Source organism: Dermacentor silvarum, chromosome 1, assembly GCF_013339745.2.
Source record: "Dermacentor silvarum isolate Dsil-2018 chromosome 1, BIME_Dsil_1.4, whole genome shotgun sequence".
NCBI lineage: Eukaryota > Metazoa > Arthropoda > Arachnida > Ixodida > Ixodidae > Dermacentor > Dermacentor silvarum.
This window is the reverse complement of record NC_051154.1, coordinates 330759293-330778426: the sequence shown is the minus strand read 5'-3', so window position 1 is coordinate 330778426 and position 19134 is coordinate 330759293. Positions and strand designations below refer to the sequence as shown.

Sequence of the window (19134 nt, the reverse complement as noted above, 5' to 3'; positions counted from 1 at the left end):
CACACGCGCACACACACACTGACACGCAAACACACACACACGCACGCCACACACAGACACGCAAACACACACACACAAACGGACATACACCTACACGCACGCACGCACACACACACACAGACACGCACATACTAAGACACGCACGCAAACACACACACACACACGCACATACACGTACGCACACACGCACATACACGCACACAGACACGCACGCACACACACACAGACACCCACGTACGCATGCACACTTACACGCACACACCCACGTACGCATGCACACTTACACGCACACATACACGCACGCACGCACGCACGCACACACACAACCATACACGCACACACGCACGCACACATGCACGCACACAGAAACACACAGACACGCACGCAGACATACGCACACATACGCACACCCATACACACGCATGCACGCACGCACATATGCACGCACGCTTTCACACCCACACACACGCACACGTACGCCCATACACACACGTACGCACGTACGCACATACACACACGCACGCACGCTCACGCACACATGCATGCACACGCACGCACGCACACGAACCGACATGCACGCACGCACGTACGCATGTACACATACACGCACGTAGATACACACACACAGAGAGACGCACGCATGCACGCACACACACATCAGGCACGCACGCAAGCACACAGGCACGCACACAGACACAGACACGCACGCGCACACACACACACACGCACAGAGACAAGCACGCACGCACGCATGTACGCACACACACATCCAGACACGCACACACAGACGCGCACACGCGCGCATGCACGCGCACGCATGCACGCAAGCGCACACACATGCACGCACGCACACAGGCACACACACGCACACACACAGACACGCACACACACACGCTCACACACACGAACGCACGCATGCACACATACACGCGCGCGCGCTCACACACACAGACACGCACACACGCACACCGACATGCACGCACGCACACACGTTTGCATGCACACATACACGCACACACACACAAACATACACGCACACACGCACGCTCACGCGCACACACACGCACGCTCACGCGCACACACACGCACGCACACACACGCACACACGCACACATACACGCACGCACACATACAAACATACACGCACACACACGCATACACGCACTCAGACATACACATACACGCACGCTTTCACACTCACACAGAGACACGCACACACACACGCACACAGACAAGCAGGCACGCACACATACACGAACGCACTCACACACACCGACGCGCAGGCAGGCACACATGCACGCACACGCACACACGTACACATACACGCACGCACGCAGACTCGTATGCATGCACACATACGGGCACGCACGCACACACACACAGAGACACGCACGCACGCACACACACACACACACATACACGCACACACAAGCACGCACGCATAAACACACAGACACGCACGCACGCACGTACGCATGCACACATACACTCACGCACGCACACACACGGACGCGCACACACACACACGCACATACACGCACGCACACACGTACGCAAACACACACACACGCAAATACACGCACGCACACACGTACGCACACACGCACACAGCATGCACACTTACACGCACACCCGCATGCACGTACACTTACACGCACACATACAGGCACACACACACACAAACACAGACACGCACGCACACACATAGACTGGCACGCACGTATGCAAGCACACATACACATACATATACGCAAACACACACACGCACACACACGCACGCACACACACACACACAGAGAGACGCACGCACGCACGCACGCACACACACATACAGACAGCACGCACACACAGCATGTGCGCACGCGCACGCATACACACATACAGACACGCACGCACGCACACATACAGACAGCACGCACACACAGCATGTGCGCACGCGCACACATACACACATACAGACACGCACGCACGCACACACACACGCACGTACGCATGCACACATTCACGCACGCACGCATACACACAGACACAAACACACACACATACACGTACGCACACAGACCAGCACGCACACACGCACGCACACACACACACACACACAGACACGCACGTACGCATGCACACATACAGGCACACACACACACACACACACACACACACACACACACACAGAGAGACACGCAAACACACACACACACGCACACACAGACACGCACACACAGACGCACACTTTCGCTCATTGAACAATATAAAAGTTATGTGTCGTTCCGGAAACCAGACGGGATTCGAATCGTCCATAATCTTTTGAGTTGGTCCGTGATTAAAAGCTTTTGTGTGTGTTTTTGGTTTGTTTTTTCTGACAACGACATAAATTTGCATCGTTCCTCCTGCAGCAGTCCCTATCTAATTAAAATCTGCACCCTTTATCGTTTCAGTGGCTCAGGCAAAATTATATTATTTTAAATTACGGGGTTTCTTGACCCGCAAAAGCACGATGAGTAATGAGGAACGCCGAAGTGGTGGAGCTCCAGGTTAATTTTGACCACCTCGGGCTGCACGGCACTGGAGCGCCTATTGCATTCCATCGCTAACGGAATGCGGCCGCCGCGCCCGTGATCCAACCCGCGACCTCGAGCTCAGCAGCGCAACACCATAGCCATTGGGCTACCGCGGCGGCTAGAGAGATGAAAGTCGCGCATAGCTGGCTCTCGGACGGCGCCTTGGACCACCGCTCTGAGATGCAGCGGCTATCCTAGGCCTTCTTCGGGGGCCGACTTGTACACGTTACAGAACAAAAGTAACCGATTACAATTACCATCACTTCTTTAAAAATGTAACTGATGACATTCACCAAACATTGCCCCACGAAAGTAATTGAGCAATCACTAAACAGTAATCAATCAGTTTACCTTGACTTTCCTCCCTATTTTTCTTAACGTGACAAGAATACAGTATACAGCCAGAGCCGGCTTGGATCTTTCGATGCACCATCTGCAGCCCTTCACACGTTTATCTTGACTGGAAATTGCTTTTCGAAATTTTCTTCGGTGATCTTTCCTCGCTTTCTTGCGAAGACATCTGCAGTAATACTGAAAACTCGCTCGATGCGTGCGCTGGAGAGAAGGTTTGTGTTGTAACGTACGAACACTTTGCTCGCAAGATTGTGGTTGCTCAGTGCCGCGTACGCGAGTTATGGTCCTCTACGAAGAGTAGCGCTTCATGCTTTCTGGTGGTAAAGCAACGCGCTTCCGATAGGGCCAGTGAGAAATTGAAAAATCGCCTTAGGTGATTTCCCCGCATCAACCCCCGAAGAGGCTATCGATGATGATGATGATGATGATGATGATATATGGATTTTATTGGCGCAAGGGCCAAGGATGACCAAAGAGCGCCAAGAAAGATAGTATGAAGCAGTCTATGAAGTGGTAAATGGCAGATGGTGATTGCACATGGGGTGTATAGAGGCCTAAAACATACGCAGTAAATGACGTAATATATATACACACTAATATAATGAGAATTACAAGTGATATGGGCTATGATCATAAAACATATTCTATGTCTGGATAACACAAAATGTGGCAAGCCAATAATGGCACAGCTGCCTCATCAGAGCCCTTGAGCGCAGGGGCCCAGAGCCCTGTGCCTTACAGCACTACTATCGCAGCTGCACCCTCTATAGAGAGGGCGTGCTACGAATCCCTTGGGCTAATAACGTGCAACACCACATCTTTTAAAAAATTGAGCACCGCTTTAGACCCGAAGAATGGTTCTGCACCAAGAAACAGTGCGGGATGGAGGGGGATACGCTGCAGGTAAGCTTGAGGAAAGTGCTTGTTCCGTTCAGGTTCAGCTTCCCGACACTCCACCAGGACGGGGAGGACGGTCCGCCTCTCGCCACATCTACCACAGCTGGGAGGTTCAGCACCAGTTAAAAGATAAGAATGGGTACCATAGGTGTGCCCTATTCTCAGTCGGCAAAAGAACACATCACATCGTCGTGACTTTGATAGTGGCGACCAATTCCCTAACTGGGGTTTGATTGCATGCAGCTTATTCAAGGTTTCGGCATCCCACAAGTGTTGCCAATGGCTCCTGAGTTTTTTACGAAGGAATGGCTTTAGGTCTGTGGCTGGGACTGCTATGGAGAAACTGCTAGCTTTCGTTACCATGGCTTTAGCCATTTCATCTACTAGTACATTTCCTTCGATGCCTCTGTGTCCAGGCACCCAGCATAATACAACATGTTGGTTTGACATGTAGGTTCTGCATATCTGTGCATAAAGGTCGTTGATTATAGGATTTTTATGTTTGTGTATTGATTTTAAAGTTATCACTACACTTAAGGAGTCTGTGAATATAATGGCTTTTGTAAGATTTGTTTTTCTAATATGTTTCACAGCCGCCATCACTGCATAAGCTTCTGCAGTGAAGATGCTGGTTTCCGGGTGCAGGACATCGGATTCTGAAAATGACGGACCAGCAGCTGCATATGATACGCCGAAGTGCGTCTTCATTGCATCTGTGTAGAATTGTGGACAAGAATACTTCCACTGAAGCTCATGGAAGTGCATACGAATGTGTACTTCTGAAGCGTGTTTCGTGACTTCCTCAAATGATAAGTCACACACTATCTCCTGCCACAGCCATGGCGAAACCGGCTTTGCTGGAGCCATTATTTCATGTGTAGGGAGCGGAATACCCATGTCCTCACTCAGTTTCCTTACATGCAGTGAAAAGGGCTGTCTCACTGAAAGTCGGTTGCGAAGAAGTATACTAGATGTATCGTTTATCGTTGAATAGCATGGATGTTCACAGTTGGAGCTTATACTTTCAGAAAGTATAAGAAACTAGAGTATGTTCTCTGCAGATCAAGAGACCACACATCTGATTCTACATACAGGCTCTGTATGGGACTTGTTCTGAAGGCACCGGTCGCGAGGCGGATACCTAGATGGTGCACAGGATCTAGCATCTTCAGGGCGCTTGGTGAAGCGGATTGGTAGACTATAGCACCGTAGTCTAAACGCGACCATATAAGGCTTTTGTGCAGAGTCATGAGGCACTTCCTGTCACTACCCGACGTTGTGTGCAACAGGATTTTAAGGATATTTAGCGTTCTTAGGCAGTTACCTTTAATGTGCTTTATGTGAGAAATAAAGGTAAGCTTTGAATCTAGTATGATGCCTAAGAATTCGTGTTCTGCATTCACAGGAGCGCGTTTTCCATGGAGTTCAATAATGGGCTCTCGGACCAAACATCTTTTTCGTGTAAACAGGACACAGGAGCTCTTTTGGGGATTGAGCTTAAATCCATTCTCATTAGCCCACTTAGTTTCTTCAGGCCTAGCTGAACTTGTCGCTCACAGATGGACAGGTTACATGACTTGAATCCTATCTGCACGTCATCAACATATGCGCAATAAAATAAACTTCGCGGAATGTAGGAGCGCAATGAATTCATTTTGACAATAAAAAGGCTGAAACTAAGGAAGCCACCCTGAGGCACTCCAGTTTCCTGCACAAATTGCCTAGACAAAATGTTTCCAATTCTAACACTGAATGTCCGGTTAGAAAGGTAGCTTTCAATTAAGCTAAACATGTTTCCACGGATTACCATTTCGGAAAGGTCTCTTAATATTCCGTAACGCCAGGTAGTATCGTATGCTTCTTCCATATCGAGGAATACCGACAGAAAGAATTGTTTATGAATGAAGGCATCAAGAATAATGCCCTCAATGCGTACGAGATGGTCAGTCGTCGACCGGCCTTCCCTAAAGCCACACTGGCACGCATCAAGCAGTTTGTTCGATTCCAGAAAAGGTAGAAGACGGCGATTAACCATCTTTTCGAAAAGCTTACAAAGGCAACTCGTAAGCGCAATTGGGCGGTAGCTTGTTACAGAGGAGGGATCTTTACCCTGCTTCAGAACTGGAATAACAACAGCTTCTTTTCATGCAGCTGGAAGGTACCCGGCAGTGAGTGAGTGAGTGAGTGAACTTTATTGGGTCCACAATAGACGCGACTAAACTCGACGTCACCTGGCTAGGCCCACTCGGGGACCATCAGGTCAAACCTGATGGCCCTCTCGCGGGCCCTCTGGACTGCCAGGATTTGAGAGGTCTGATCCTGGGCCTTAATAAGCATCATCATTTCCTCTTGGGTACCCGGCAGTAAAAATTTTATTAAAAAGTACTAGGAGTGGCAGTACTAGGTACCCGGCAGTAAAAATTTTATTAAAAAGTACTAGGAGCGTCCTTAATGTGTCTGTGTGGAGGTTTTTAAACGTGTCATACATGATTCTGTCGGCCCCCGGAGCAGAACTTTTACACATGTTCAAACAAGCTTTTAACTCAGCGATACTAAAATGAAGGTTATAAGCGTTGTTCGTTGTGCACTTGCGGTCGAGTGCCTTGCGTTTAGCTATCTGTTTGTGTTTAAGAAATGATTCGGAGTACTGGGTCGAGCTAGACACACGCTCAAAGTGTTCACCGAGAGCATTCGCCTGGTCCTCCAAGCCGTTCCCTTGTTCATTAACAAGCGGTAATGGATGGGTTTCCTGCTCCTTTAGCCTTCTAAGGCCATTCCATACTTTAGACTATTGTGTGTAAGATGTTATGTCAGACAGAAACCTCTCCCAGCTAGCCCTCTTTGCTTGTCGCCGCGTCCGTCTTCCCTATGATTTTGCCAGTTTAAAATCTATGAGATTTTCCGCAGTCGGGGAGCGACGCAGTACACCCCACGCTCTGTTCTGTTTCTTTCGCGCCAGTCTGCACTCCTCATTCCACCAGGGGACCTGTCTTTTACCTGAGAGACCTTTTGTTTGTGGAATTTTTCCGCTGCGTCGATTATAAAACCAGTAAAATACGCTACTGCGTCTTCAATACTAAAATTGTTCATAAAACCTTGTGATAAGTATGTTGACTCTTTAAAACATTTCCAATCCGCGGAAGGTATTTTCCAACGGGGGGCGTGGGGTGGACTGTCATGTTCCTGTATCAAGTTAAGTATTACAGGAAAGTGATCGCTCCCAAATGGGTTCTTGGCAACATTCCAGTCTATGTAAGGAAGGAGGCTCGCAGTGCCAATAGCTAAATCTATAGAAGAATATGAATTATTGTGGATATTATAATACGTGGGCTCTTTTTTATTAAAGAGGCACACATCAGATGTTACGAAAACGTTTTCAATAAGTCGACCCCTGGCATCACACCGGGAGTCTCCCCACAAAGTACTGTGAGCGTTAAAATCACCGGTTATAATATAGGGCTCCGGGAGCTGGTCAGTCAGCTTGTAGAACTCTGTTTTGCTAAGTTGGTGATGAGGCGGTATGTAAATGCAACACATTGTTACTAATTTTTTAAAGAGAATTGCTCGCACAGATACCGCCTCAAGGGACGTCTGAAGAGAAAGGTTCTGACAAGCAACAGACTTATCTACTATTATTGCTACTCCACCGGACGGGGTGACAGCGTCGTCATGGTCCCTCCGGAAGATAGCATATTGTCTGAGGAAGTTTGTTTGTTGGGGTTTTAAATGCGTTTTCAGAACACACAGCACTTTTGGTTTATATTTATGGAGCAGTTCTGTGATATCGTCGAGATTATGGAGAAGTCCTCTCACATTCCATTGTAGGATTTGTGTGTCCATTTGAATAGTGTTTTATGCTGTACGTCCAAGAATGCAATGTTGGCTCACGGGCCTTTTCCAGGCGCCGTGACACGAGATTTTTCTTTTTTGGAGCGGTCGATAGAATCGCGCCGCTCCTTAGGCGCTGGTGGCGCCGTCTGGCCGGTTGTTGTGTCCATCGCATCTTGCGAGGCGCTGGACACGCGCTCTTGCGAGCGGTTAGTTTGACGTGAAGGCCTCGTCTCGAGGGCCGAGACCTTGGAGGCCACCAGCCCGGAGGTCGATGGCACCTTGTTGTGAGATGGCGGAGCAGCGCTAGCTGCAGCCGCCGAGGGGGCGGATGGCGTCACCGCCGGCTCACTACGCGTGTGCCAGACAGCCGCCGGAAGCCGTTGTGGCGATGCCCCCTGACGTACCACTTCGGCAAAGCTGGTTTTCGGCAGGTACGATACCCGCCTGCGTGCCTCCTTGAAAGTTATGTTTTCTTTTACTTTATTAGTTACTATTTCCTTCTCTTTTTTTCTAGGATGGTCACGACCGCGAGTATGCGGCGTGCTCCCCATCACAGTTAACACAATGTAGAGAGCTTTCACAAGACTCGGAGGAGTGTTCATGAGCAGTGCATTTCGCACAAGTTTGGCGGCCTCGACAGTTCTGTGAACTGTGGCCGAACCGCTGGTATTTGAAGCATTGGAGAGGATTTGGCACGTATGGCCTAACACGAAGTTTGATGTATCCGGCCTCGATGGATTCTGGCAGAACACTTGAGTTAAAAGTAAGTATCAAGTGCTTGGTCTGGAATTCCTTACCGTCGCGCCTCATCTTGATCCGCTTAAGACTGATTACATTCTGCTCACTGAAACCCTCTAGGAGTTCAGCCTCACTCAGCTGCAACAGATCGTCATCTGATACAACGTCACGGGTGGTATTCATGGTACGGTGCGGGGCTACTGTTACTTGAGCTTCTCCAAATGACACTAGGTTAGGCAGTTTCTCATATTGTTTCAGATTACGGAGCTCCAAGAGGAGATCCCCGCTTGCCATCCTGGATGCTTTATAGCCTGGTCCAAAAATATCAGTCAAAGTCTTTGACACAAGGAAGGGTGGGATTGTTCGAACTGATTTGTCTATTTTTTCTGAGTGGATTACGTGGAATCGTGGAAAAGTTTCTCTTTGGTGACCGAAAAACTGGAAGACTTCATCGGTGCGCCCTCGTTTCAGACGGCGATCACGGAGTGGAGGGAATGAACTTGCCATAGGTATATATGGATTTTTCGGCAGCAACGCCAGCCACCCACCATGGAGCCCAACAAGGAGACGCTGCAGGGCCTGTAAACAGAAGACCTGCAGACGCCAGGTGTACGTCACCACTATAACTAAATATGGAGTATCCAAGGTTGGCTACCCACACAAGGTTAACCCTAGCTGCCTGGGAAATTGGAAGTAAAGGAAACCCGCCGGGGTGGCTTAGTCAGCTAAGGCGTTGCGCTGCTGAGTACGAGGTAGCGGGATCGAATCCCGGCCGCGGCGGCCGCATTTCCATGGAGGCGAAATGCAAAAACGCCCGTGTGCTTGCGTTGTAGTGCACGTTAAAGAACCCCAGGTGGTCAAAATTAATCCGGAGCCCTCTACTACGGCGTGCCTCATAATCAGAAGTGGTTTTGGCACGTAAAACCCCAGAAACAAGAAGATGGAAGTAAAGGAAGTGAACAGAAGACAGGATAGATTGAAAGTGAGAGAGAAAGACGAAGATTTAAGAGGAGGACAGGAAAAGGCAACTGCCGATTTCCCCTGGGTGGGTCAGCCCAGGGGTGCCGTCTATGTGAAGCAGAGGCCGAAGAGGTTTGTTGCCTCCACCGGGTGTCGTGTCGCAACACGCCAAACGCCTGCTGACGGAGACGCCCCTGCGGGGGAAGTGGCCATCGCTACCGAGCGATAGAACCGCGGTTTCAATTTGTCGGCCATCATCGGGTGGACCTCTCCCCGGCGCTCTTCAGTCATAAGCCATTTAGACTTAACGACTATTTATAACGGATGCCAGCAAACGTTCGTGTTCGGCGAAAAGGTGGCCAAAATCTGTCATGTCATTAGATGTAAAGCTGCGTATTAATTGCAAGTCTAGCCTGAGTATTCTCTACTTCTCTGTTGCGCCCACCTGCAGTCCTGGACGCTTCTCCGAGTGCGGTCGTCGTCCACGTCATCGTCGCCGTCAGCCAGCAGGGCGGGGTCGCAAGGCACCTTGCCCAGGCGGCGCACGCGCAGTATCATGCGAGGCGCGTGCTGGAGCACGTCGGCGGCCTCGTCGTGCGTCAGCTCGCTCAGGTCGTGCTCGTTCACCGACAGGATCTCATCGCCTACCTGCACAGTGGTGGTGATGGACGCATAAGAAAAAAAAATTATCGGGTTTCACGTGCCAAAACCACGATCTGATTATGAGGCACGCCGTAGTGGGGGACTCCGGAAATTTAGACCACCTGGGGTTCTTTAACGTGCACCGGGTGTTTTCGCATTTTGCCCCCATGGAAATGCGGCCGCCGTGGCCGGGATTCGATCCCGCGACCTCGTGCTCAGCAGCCCAACACCATAGCCTCTGAGCAACAACGGCGGGTACGCATAAGAAACGCTGCTCTGCTCGTTGGCGCACCGCTATGAAATGCAAAAGCTTGGCAGCAACCTGCGGCACCCATCAGATCGAGAAATTCTACCACACGCCATTCTAGTCGGTCAATGCTGCGCTGATTAAAACACTCACGCGCTGAAGGACGTACACACGCACACGCACACACACACACACACATGCGCGCGCAAACGCGTGCGTTTATAAAAAAAGACTAAATCAACGCTGTTCTTTGCAAGGTCTCCGTACGCGAAATAGCTGCGAAGATGGAGCGTAGCTTTAGGCGACGCTCAGCTAAAATTGTCTAACACGCTGAAGCCATGTCGGAGTGTGCAGCCTAATCGCAGGCACATGATAGCCTATGGAAAGCATGCCGAATGCTCTTTATTGATACCACGCTCCATATCCATAGTGTTTTTTTTTATTTTACTTCGAACACTTAATAAAAGTCCGAAAAAATATGCTCGAATTAAGTCGCCACACAAGAAATATCTGCCTAGGTGGACATTAAGGGCACATTTCCATATTGGAATGGTGAAAGGAATCGCAATAAACATTTATAGTTACAGGTTCCCACATTTCAAAATTGTCATAGAGAGCGAAAAAACTGGCGTCAAATTATTCGTCCAATTTACCTGATTACCGCGCCATAAAATGTGCTTTCTCCGTCGAGCCCCTCTGAGCCCCAAATGCACTGCAAGATAAGAGAGTCGTATAGGAGATAGAACAGGAGACAAGAGTGCATTCCGTGTGCGTAATCATCAAAATTGAAGGAATAATTCGACGTTTATTTCGGTCTACAGGGCCATCCTGAAATGTCTAAAGAGAAAAGTGGACTCTTATAGCTATTCTTGCCAACTTTCCAATATAAACATTTGCCGCAAAGCTTGCAACTAATTGCAAGCTTTGCGGCACAATTTGCCGCAAGCTTTGCCGCAAGCTTTGCCGCAAGCTTTGCCGCAAGCTTTGCCGCAAGCTTTGCCGCAAGCTTTGCCGCAAGCTTTGCGGCACAATTACATCAACGAATTGATGTAATTTGTTGAATTTTTGAATGAATTGCTCTGGTCTGTCTTGCAAATGATGTCCGCCTGCGCAGATGATTTGAGCAAATTTTGTAGGCTCCTAAAAAGTGTTAAAAGCAATGTATATAAGCAGTATCTATCAAATTATTTATCGATAATTCGTAGGCGACCTCAGGCTCACCAGAGCAACGCCATAACCGCTGCGGTACCGCGGCTCGTCGCTACGTGGTTGTAAGCTCCATGTTGCCGGGTGTTTGTGGTTGATTCAAGCAGTTGCTGTGGCTTTTCACGCCTCCATTTCTATGTAAATAAAGAAAAGGAAAGAAGAAAATAAAGAAAGAAAGAAGGAAAGAAAGAAAGAAACGAAACGAAAACGTTTCCATCAGCTCTTGTAGAATCTTTTCTCCTTCCCAGAATTTTGATATCCTGAAATCGCGGAACTCACATGCTGGCGCGACAATACACAGGTAAGTGCGGGAAAAATAAAGCCGTTGAACGTTTGTTCCAGCCGGTCTTCCTCCCCTGTTGCCCTTGACAACGTTGCGCTGCATCTTTCCGTCAGCATAATGAAACACCTAGCCCAACCACAAGTTTCGTAATCACATGTGAAGACAGTAATGTCGACTGGGCAAACTCACGTTCATCTCTTGAACGCTGTTAGACACAAACAGCTGGTTACGATCACGAATCTTCAAGCACCAGCACGCTTAGTATATGTATATTTATGCGTTTAATTTTCTCACTGTGTTAAGAAGACGGCAATTTTGGTGCAAGTTTCCAGCTGTTTGGAGACGCGCTGTTGAAGCGAGCGTATTATTCATTCTATTCGTAAGCCCCATTTCCTCGCCAAATTTTTTCTCTATCGTTTGTGCGAATTACGGAGTTAAGAAATTGGATTCAATGCAAGAAAAATTGACTCTTTTTACCTAGTCACGCTCCAGGCATACGGCAAAACAGCTTTTTGAGTTAGGACTGTTTTGGTTGAAATACTCATGTCTTGAACATTGGAGCCTTTAGAAACTGTGAAGTTTTACAAGCAAAATTAAGCTTTTTTGCGGAGCGTAATGCATGAAGTAAAATTAGAAGGAGGTATTTTTAATTTGCCACTTTATTTTTCTGGTACACTTGAAGTCGTGCGAGGCGTTGTGTATAAAGGGCCGCAAGCTTTTCAAGTATAATATCTCCTCCATCCTTGATTAAATGAACTGTTATTCCATCTTCTCCAGCAGCTTTTCTCTGGGTCATGTCTTTCAAGGCCCTTCTAACTTCATCGCTAGTTATATAGAAGTGGCCTCTGTATCCTGTTAATCACTACTTCGAATGAAAGTAGCTTGGCTGCTTTGGACACCGTACAGTTCAGTATAGAATTGTTCCGCTGGTTTTACTATGTCATCGAAATTGCTGATGATATTACCCTCCTTATCTTTCAGTGCATACATTTTTTCTTGTCCTATGCCTAATTTTCTTCCCGTTGATTTGATGTTGCGTCAATATTTTACTGCTTTCTCAATCTTTTCCAAGTTATAATTTCGGATATCCCATACTTTCTTCTTGTTGATCAGTTTCGGCAGTTCAGCGAATTCTATCTGATCTCTCGAGTTTGACACTTTCCTGTTTTGCCGTTTCTTTATTAGGTCCATTGTTACTTGGCCGAGCTAACCTACTGGTTGCCTTGGTGCCTTACCTCCCACTTCAATAGCTGCTTCTGAGATCATCCTAGTTATGATTTCATTCATTACCTCTATATTGTCTTTATTATTCTGTTCTACTGCTGCATATTTGTTGAGCGGTGGGAGGTACAGCTGACCGGCGATACTCTGGCGGGACAAGAAGCTCTCGTCCAGCAAGTACGTCGAGCAGCCATGGCCAGTGGAGTCCTGGAATGAGGACACCACCCACTCGTCTTCAAGATCAACAATCTCGATGGTCTAAATAAATGTTTTTCTCTCTGTCTCTCTCGCGAGCATCAACCTGAATTTGTCTGTTTTTACCCTTACTGCGTCTAGGTTGGCCTGTTTCTTCATGACTAACTTTATTCTTTCTATCTTCAAATTGAGAAAAATCCTAGACCTCACTATCCTATGGTCACTGCACTTTACCCTACCTAACACTTCTACATCCTGCACTATGCTGGGATCGGCAGAGAGTATGAAATCTATTTCATTCCTTGTTTTTCCATTGGGGCTTTTCCAGGTCCACTTCCTGTTGCTGCGCTTCATGAAGAAGGTATTCATTATTCGGAGCCTATTCATTTGCGCGAATTCTACCAACATCCCTCCTCTAGTGTTCCTAGAATCAATGCCGTAGTTTCCAATTGCTTGCTCGCCAGCTTGCTTTTTCCCCACTTTTGCATTGAAGTCGCCCATGACTACAGTATACTGAGTTTGCACCTTTCTAATTGCTAATTCAACATCTTCATAAAACTGTTCTATTTCTTCATCTACGTGACTGGAGGTTGGGGCGTAGGCTTGTACAACCTTCATTCTATACCTCCTATTCAGCTTTATTACGACGACTGCTACCCTCTCATTAATGCTGTAGAATTCATCAAGGTTGCCCGCTATGTCCTTATGGACTGGAAATTTTACTGCGAATTCTCTCCTATCTGGAAACCTCTGTAGCAGAGGACGTGGCCGTTAGTCAGCACTGTATAAGCCTCACCAGTTCTTCTAACCCCTCACTAAGGCCAATAATATCCCAGGCATTGCCTGATAATTCTTCAAATAGTCCTGCTAAGCTAGCCTCACTCGAGAGGGTGCGTGTGTTGAACGTTGTCAGGTTCTGTTTCTATTGGCGGCCTGTCCGGACCCAGAGATTCTTAGCACCCTCTGCCACGTAGCAGGTCTGACGGCGCCTTGGTCAGGTGCTCCGCAAACGCTCGGGACTGAGAGCCATAGGTAAATTGTAGGAGTCATAAGGGAGGTAGTGACCGAATACTGCACCAGGGAGGCCAATTCCTGTTCTGGTGAGAGAGTGACTTTGTTGAAGCTTAGTGCGCCTTCCCAATTTGGTTGCACCTTGACTATAATAGCCCCACTAGCTCTCGGCTATTTTTTTTTGCCGGTGTCAGGTGCCGCTCCATGCCTGAAAATGTAGTGGACTGGAGAAGGATTCGGACTTACGACCTTCAGATTACTATACTGTAAAAAAAATAAAATCGAACACAACATTACCCTGAATAAATTGTCATTGAAATATCATATGGGGCACAAACGCGATGAACTGTCTCTTCGTACTCTACATCCGTTATTAACGCACCTAGTGCCACTGAGAGCCTCGTTGACTTCACGGATGTACTATCAGACTCGCTCTCACTTTGAGGTCAAAATTCTTGCGTGCAACTCACGCATTGAAGAAACAAAAATAAAGAACTTGCGAAAGTTACGCGTTCCAGACTACAAGAAGATTCGCGCCTATTTATAGGTACTTCCACGCACTAAATGAAACTCAAATGCCACCATCTTCTAAATACACGTGCCAGACACACACAGCCTTAGACATACCCTTACATAATACGGCGAAGAGAAAATAAATCTGTAGAGTATACCATTACTAAAAGCGATCCGCGCAGTCCGTTTCTAAGGCGCGGTACTCTCTACGTGCATGCGGGAACAATCATTGGGCGATTTCTGAAATGAGCTGAAGTAGACTGCAGAATAACCAGTATCTAACTTGATACAGCGTTAGTTTCAGAACTCGAAAAATATGAAAAGAAAGTCTTAGTTAATGGCAACTCACGCGAACTATCTGCATATCTCTGCGACAAAAAAAAAAACACTGGCGCTATCCTTTTTCGAGCGTTCCGCAGTCAGATTTTCCTAAAAGCAAACATCAAATTAACCCGAAAATTTGTTTGCCTCTACCACGATCAGAAGAGACCAACACTGCCCTCTGCCTAGCAGAACGTTCTTAAAACTCAATGTTATTCAAAGTATCCTCAGACAAATGAATAATAATGAATGTAACTTACCAAACGTGCCTCGAAAGAAAAGCATCATTGTCAAACAAAACATGACTTGTCACGAACTCGCGCAGAAGCATCGCACATCAACGGCGCAACTTGCGCGTGACCTTCCAAACTATATGCCGTTGATCAGCACAGAAGCAGCCAACATTATACTGATCCATAAGACCGGAGACGTTAAAGAATTGAAGAATTATAGATCCACTAGCTTGCTTTCAGTATTGTATAAAATATTCACTAAGGTAATTTCAAATAGAATCAGGGCAACACTTGACTACAGCCAACCAAGAGAACAGGCTGGCTTCAAGAAGGTATATTCTAGGATGCGTCATATCCATGTCATCAACCAGGTAATAGATGAATCTGCGGAGTACAATCAACCTCTCTATTTGGCTTTCATAGTATATGAAAAAGCATTTGATTCTGTAGAGATACCCGGGCGCAATAATGTAAAATGATTCCAACTGTTCTGATTCCAATTCTGCAGTGAGCTTCCACGGTTGGTCAAAACATCTTCGAGCCACTCCCAACTTCGGCTGTCTGTCACGCGACGTCACGAAAACTGCGATAGCTCTCCATCTGATATAACGTGCACACACTGATTATCCCTGACTAAACCGCACAAAAGAAAAATGATCATTCCTGATTCGATTCCTTTTCACCATTAGCCCTCTGCTTTTGGTGCAATGTTTTCTGGCTACGCCAACTTCGCCTGTCTGTCCCGCCACCTCACAAATCCGCGAAAAGTCACCACGTCAAAGTGACGTGTACGCGAAGAAATGCATTAATATGCCGAACAAAGCTGAAAATTTTTTTTCTGAATAGCCACAGACTGTCCCGTTCCGAAAGGAATAGAAGATGGCTGCCCGCCGATAACCTGCAGGCCCTCGCTACTCGCACCTGCCGGTGAGCATGTATTTATTTGCGCATTATAAAACTTTTTGCGTGGCAGTAAAACGTTATCGAGCCCTTTCGGCACGCATACGACATCGCTCTTCCAACTCTTCCTTGCTGAGGATCCGTTTTAGCGGCATTCTTATCATTCCGTTGCATGCCACCGCGATTTTTGACCAGCCACCGCAAGCTAAGTGAGGCGAAGCGGACCAATCGGAGAAGCCGGCACGACCGTCTTCATGCGGTTATTGATTTTCACTGTTCTGGCTCGGCCCCATCGAAACCCTCTCCACTAGAGCGTGCTCCTCGCCTCTTGTCAGCCAATTAGATAAGAAAAACCGCTGAGTGTGGACAATGTTATTGGCTTTGAAAGCGAACAAAGGTGACCTCCTATAAACGAGGAGAGTGTTTGATTGGGTTGTTCAGATAACAGCTGTGGGTCACCGCCCGATGCTTGCATCGGTGGTTACGTAAATTTGACGTCAGGAGTTTAGAATCATTTTACGTTATAGCGCCCCAGATTTGATTAAAGGGGTCAAGATATCAGGCGGCAGCGTGTACGAATACCCGTTCATGCCACAGACATTCAACGCAAACGGTGCATCAGTGGTTTCTTCTAGTTGTTATTTTCCATCAAGGTGAAGAAAAATTCGCTATAGTTCTATTAATCACCGACTCGTTATACTTTCACCGCATCACTGATTATAGTTTGCGTTTATTGGTCGCTCACACTACGCTCGCGTCACTGCGTTGGCGAATGCTGACTTTTCAGAATAGGAGTGCCATTGGATATCGCGGTGCGCCACAAAGTGATTACACCAATCGGACGAATGGATCGCAACATATCGAGACTTTTATGGTATCACTATCCGCCATTGATATGAAGAGCCCGGAAAAACGGTATTCGAGAGAACAAAAGTATAACCTATAGTCTTTTTCTAAAATGGCCACGAGCCCCAGTGGCTTGCGTTGCGTCCTTGTTACGACAAATAAATGACTGCAAGATTCGCGAATCCTGGATTTTGCCAGTAACCTACAGTATACCGTACGGTAATAGAGAAGGTTGGAAATTAAAAAAAACGAAATATACGAATTCTGAAAAACAAAAAGTATAAGCAGGGTATAACATGCCCAAAACCACCATTTCCACGTGAACCTGGAGCTCTTTCCCGTGCACCAAACTGTAGTAATAACACGAGCGCTTTTTGCATTTCGCCCCCTGTCGAATGTGGCTGCAGCGGTCGGGACCAAAGCCGTGACCTCGAGCTCAGCGGCGCAAAGCCATCTAAGCTACCGTGGCGACGATGCAAGTGCTGATCCCAATACTTTGGCGTCGCTGTGTGTCGCGGGTATAGTGAACATTTCACGGGTATAGTGAAAAGAAAAACAGAATGGAAATAAAATTCTGCCAGAGAAAAAAAAAAGCGTCCGTGCTATATGCTTGACCTTCATTGTGGTGAATCCAAATTCAATGACAAAGCGGTCATTTGCGGCACCAGCAATACTGAACGAGTCAATGAGCCGATCGTTCGCAGTGAAATATATAAAAAAAGAAGAGGTAAAACACGAAAGCACGGAACCGAACATCACAGGCGACGTTCTTCGCGTTTCCCGCTCGCTGTCAGGCGCATGTCGAAAGAGCGCTCGATCGACGATGCACAAGACTTTCGACAGATCAATATTCCTTGCATTAGAAAGCACCAAAACACATCGATCTTCGTATCAGGAAGCGTATTTTTGCCTCCGTGATAGGGTGTGTGTGTGTTCGGAGCCCCCTCGCCATTATATGCCTATTATTTTTCAAGTCACCTCTCACTGCTCGATTTAGATTCCGGGCAAGCACTGGGAGTGAAGTTCCTTCCATTACCGTGCTTCTTCACGCGAGGAAACTTTAGCGAGAATCATCTGACGGAAGGCTTTGAAATCGATCCTGGCCATATCTCTTATCGAAAGCGGCGCCTCATGAAATAGGCTTGCAGCAGTGTTTGTTTTGTGGAATGATTCGTGCGTATTATCCCGGGCACTTATTTTTCAGACTCTTTGTAAAGGACTCATAAATAATGCGAATCATATACCACTGCTTCGTACTCGATCAAATGGGCCTGTCCGATTGCATGAAAATTCAGTCCTCCTGTATACTGTACACGCGGACGGCTATAGCCTTGGCTTCTGTGCGCGCTTTGTTTTTCATTTCGTTTTGTTCTCTCTGCATGAAAATTAAATTTAGTGGCAGATTTACATCACATTATTCGGCTGTAGATAAGAACAACGGTACGCGTTATTTTGTTTTCTGGCTTTGGCACATGATTTGCGGTCGTTCACAATGCGTATGCGCACTCTCGCCGCGCGCGCCTGCAGTCGTGAGGCGCGTTTTACTGGGAAAAGCAGTTATAAGTTAGGAAACAGGCTAATCGCCTTCGTTTACTCGTCGCGGTTCGGAACAAGCACGGTATAACGTGAAGTGAAAACGACATTGCTGAAGGTATGACTGGGATGTAACCAACGATATCATGGTAAATCTGGGCATACGAACCAAGGCACCGCAGCCGTATTGGGAAAGTGAACAGATAATAACTTAATATTTTAGGTGCTATTCTGGACATTTCCTCACAATGTCAAATTAGCCATCTTGTGAATTCTCATTGGCTAAGAAGGCAGCTGTAATTCTGTAATGACGGCTCAAAACGCCGCCATTACAGAGTTTGACAATATGCTACACTCTAAGCCAAAAGAGACTAACGGGGGTATAGGGGTTAGTCCTTTGAGGGACTAACTGCGTTGCCACAACCATTACTCCCTTTAGGGACCAACGGCAAGGGGATGAACTGTTAGTGCCCTAGCAGTTACTCCCTTGGAGATTAACTTTTGGTCCCTCCAGTTACTCCCTTGAGGATGAAATGTTAGTCTCTCCAGTTGCTCCCCAGAGATTAAATGTTAGTCCCACCAGCTGCTCCCCGAGGACTAAATGTTGGTCCTTGCAGTTACTCTCCAGGGACCAACTGCTCATCC

General features: G+C 47.3%; 1 protein-coding gene across 1 annotated transcript in view; it reads right to left on the bottom strand.

Annotated features, from left to right (window-relative positions):
• LOC119443140 (AF4/FMR2 family member lilli-like) overlaps positions 1–19134 on the bottom strand; it is a 347364-nt gene that overhangs the window by 289091 nt on the left and 39139 nt on the right. Inside the window, exon 2 of the mRNA XM_037708300.2 lies at positions 9784–9986. Within this exon, the coding sequence (XP_037564228.2) occupies positions 9784–9896 (113 nt within the window). The 5' untranslated portion in view covers positions 9897–9986. The remainder of the gene's footprint in view (positions 1–9783; positions 9987–19134) is intronic.